This window comes from Pleuronectes platessa, chromosome 6, assembly GCF_947347685.1.
Source record: "Pleuronectes platessa chromosome 6, fPlePla1.1, whole genome shotgun sequence".
In the NCBI taxonomy this organism is placed as follows: domain Eukaryota; kingdom Metazoa; phylum Chordata; class Actinopteri; order Pleuronectiformes; family Pleuronectidae; genus Pleuronectes; species Pleuronectes platessa.
The window spans coordinates 9,272,562-9,275,490 of record NC_070631.1 but is presented as its reverse complement, the minus strand read 5'-3'; the positions used below and the strand labels follow the sequence as shown (position 1 = coordinate 9,275,490).

Below are 2,929 nucleotides of genomic sequence, written 5' to 3'. Positions count from 1 at the left end.
GCCAGTTTCGGGCATAATACTTCACCAACTGCTAATTGACACAAAAACAATAAGGTTCTACCCCCTCAGGGCTCGAACCATAACAAATCTACACAAAGTAAGAGCCACCAGGGGGTTCGCGTCAGTGCCGCTTGTAGTATTTGTCACTTCAGTTTAAATTTCTTGGTGTGTTTGTTCCGCAGTGTTCAAAGTGCTCCGCTGTGTTTGATCAAAGAGATGCCGTCTTTGAAGAGCAGTCCAATTGCCGTGTGTTTCTGGTTTGTTGACACTCACTGATTTCTGTTCTTCACTGTTTGCCAAATGAACCAAGCCAAGATAAAGCGTCATTGTTTTTCGCTGCCAGATTAATGCAACAGGTTTGTGCGAGATATGAATATATATGATGGATCACGGCAGGATACCCCTCTGTTTTCTGCTAGATACGATTTTTGAAAGGTCACTAAAAGCCATAGCTTCCACACAGACACTGTCATGTTGCAATTCTTTTGTATCTTAATTCCTCTTTTCTATATGATAGTGGATCATGATTTTGCCTTCAAAATCAAAATAAGTGATCTAAGGGGACTGATCACTTTATTAGGAAAACAGGGAAGAAATGTTTTCAGGAGTTTCCTACAATGTTAAAGCAGTATATTATATATTTTTTGAGATATGGTTTACTGCGGTGCAACTAATTAAACCCCACCCAAAGTCATCCAAGATAAATCGACTGAGCTTACTTCTTCCGGTCCATTACAGTCATAACCCTAATGCATTTTCCAGAGCTTTTAATCCTTGTTAAACAATTTCTGTGAAAAATGAGCCAGTTTCATCCACTGATCCCACGAGAAATACATCCTGCCCCACTGTACCTGAGCTCACAGAAGTTATTAACAGATTTTTAGGGCTGATAATGGCTCCCCTCTGATTTAGCGGTGTCAGTTCATTGAGGGTAATAAAGCAAAGTTGAAACTTTCATTTCGTCTTCCGAGCTCGATGACAGAGAAGAGCAGAATTGGAACAGGAGATATTGCTTTCTTTTCTTCACTGCATTAACATTCAGTTCTTATAACATCTCAACACTTAATTCCTGAGGATTGTCCCAAAGTCCTCTCTCTTCTCCTCTAAAAATGAATTGGCAAGAACAACTACCCTGTTCAGAATCAGCTCTCTGGTGGCCATTCTGTTCCTTCTTCACTTAGCATCGGCTCCAGGAACGCTACATGCTTATTAGTTTGGATTTTGTAGTGGTCTCCTGTGGAGTGGGAGAAAACAGACGTAAGGGTGCTGGGGTCATAGGTTGCATTTGGGATTACTGGAGGTTTGGGCTGTTTACAGCAGCTGCAGCGACATGGAGTCAGGTAGAGGTATATGAGGATGAAGAACATGGTCACCACACAGCCAAGCAGTGTCGTGTAGCCAGTGTTGAATGTCTCTCCCGCAGGCAGCCGCACCGTAACATTCACCTCACGTGTTGCATTCAGTCCCTGTTTAATATCCACAGCTGTGCACACGTACAGTCCTGAGTCATTGACCTTGGCTGCTTCGATCTCCAAGGTACCATTAGGAAACAGGCTAATTAGCGTGTCATTTATGCTGGTCTGGGTGACGTACCCCTTGCTGGGGGACAACCATGTAAATGAGAGGTTTGTACTATCTCTATCTAGGGATGTTTGGCAGTCTAGACGCACCCTGTCCCCATCTGAAACCAACACATGGGAGAGGAGCACGATCACGGGCTGCGAGACGGCCTTCTCCACGGTGCAGTTGTGGAAGAAGCGGTTGTGTTGCAGGAACTGGATAGTTGCTCGTTGGTCCCCGTAGACGGAGCAGGTGTGCTCATCCGCAAAGTCCCTCAGTGAGTCATAACCCCTCAGATTCCAGTGCCAGAACACACTGTACATGGAGCAGTCACAGATCAGAGAGTTGTTGTGGAGATAAAGCCCGCGCTGCACCAGCCCGGGCAAAGCTTTCACATCCTCCCAGGGCAAACGGCTCATTCGGTTGGACGAGAGGTCCAGCATGGTCAGGAAGGGATGAGTGTGGTCTTGGATGGAGAAGAACGGGAAGTGTGTGATCTGGTTTACGCTGAAGTAGACCTTCTTTAAGCTGCTCAGGCCACTCAGTGTGCTGGCCTCCACCTGAGTGATTTTATTATTGAAGAGCAGGAGCTCCTCCAGCCTCCACAGCCCCTCGAAGTAGTGCTGCTCCACCACATGCAGCTTGTTGGAGGACAGGTCAATGTGCCTGAGGCCGGAGGCGTTGTGAAACACCCCATGGCCCAGGATAGTGAGCTGATTGTGGGCCATTCGGAGGTTCTCCAGTCGAGGCATTTTTTTGAAGCTGCCCGGACCCAGCCAGGACAGATGGTTGTGGCTGAGGTCGAGGGTGACGGAGAAAGAGGGCAGGGACCGAGGGAGCTTGGCCAGACCGCTGGAGCTACAGCTCACTGTGTCAGATATACAAAGGCAAATGGAGGGGCAGGTCTCCTCAGAGACGTGGAGGAGACAGAGCAGCATCAGCAGAGGTCCTGGATACAGTCCAGAGGTCATGTTTCTGGAAGTGGAATCCTTCAAGGTTTCTGCTCCGTTAAGCTCTCCCTGGTTAGATAACAATCAAATGAGAAACCACATTATATATTAAAAAGATCCACCTGTTCAGCTGACCTACAAGATGACCACGAGGTTAATACATACAGGAATTTTTGTGGCAAGAGATGAAAAATCCGTCAGTGTACAAGCCACAAATCCTCTTTTTTTTTTTTAATCTTCAGTTTTTTGATTCTAAAATAAATAATACATGTCTTTCTGGGTATTGTAATCATTGAAGGGTTACGGCTTTTATTTTCACTGTCCGTTAATCTACTGATTTTTGTTCTTGTTTATTTAATCAATCATTTGGTTTGTATGGGTTTGTATAAGGTCAGAAAAGATGTAAAACATTCTCCCGA

At 45.6% G+C, this 2,929-nt stretch overlaps 1 protein-coding gene across 1 annotated transcript; it reads right to left on the bottom strand.

The window, feature by feature from the left end:
- Positions 1-997: 997 nt before the first annotated feature.
- On the bottom strand, positions 998-2,531 carry amigo3 (adhesion molecule with Ig-like domain 3). Its single transcript, XM_053425556.1, has one exon. The coding sequence runs from the start codon at positions 2,529-2,531 to the stop codon at positions 1,143-1,145; it is 1,389 nt and encodes a 462-aa protein (XP_053281531.1). The 3' UTR covers positions 998-1,142.
- Positions 2,532-2,929: the final 398 nt, after the last annotated feature.

Coding starts and splice junctions, on each gene's coding strand:
- amigo3 (XM_053425556.1), bottom strand. CDS start 2,531: ATGACCTCTGGACTGTATCCAGGACCTCTGCTGATGCTGCTCTGTCTC.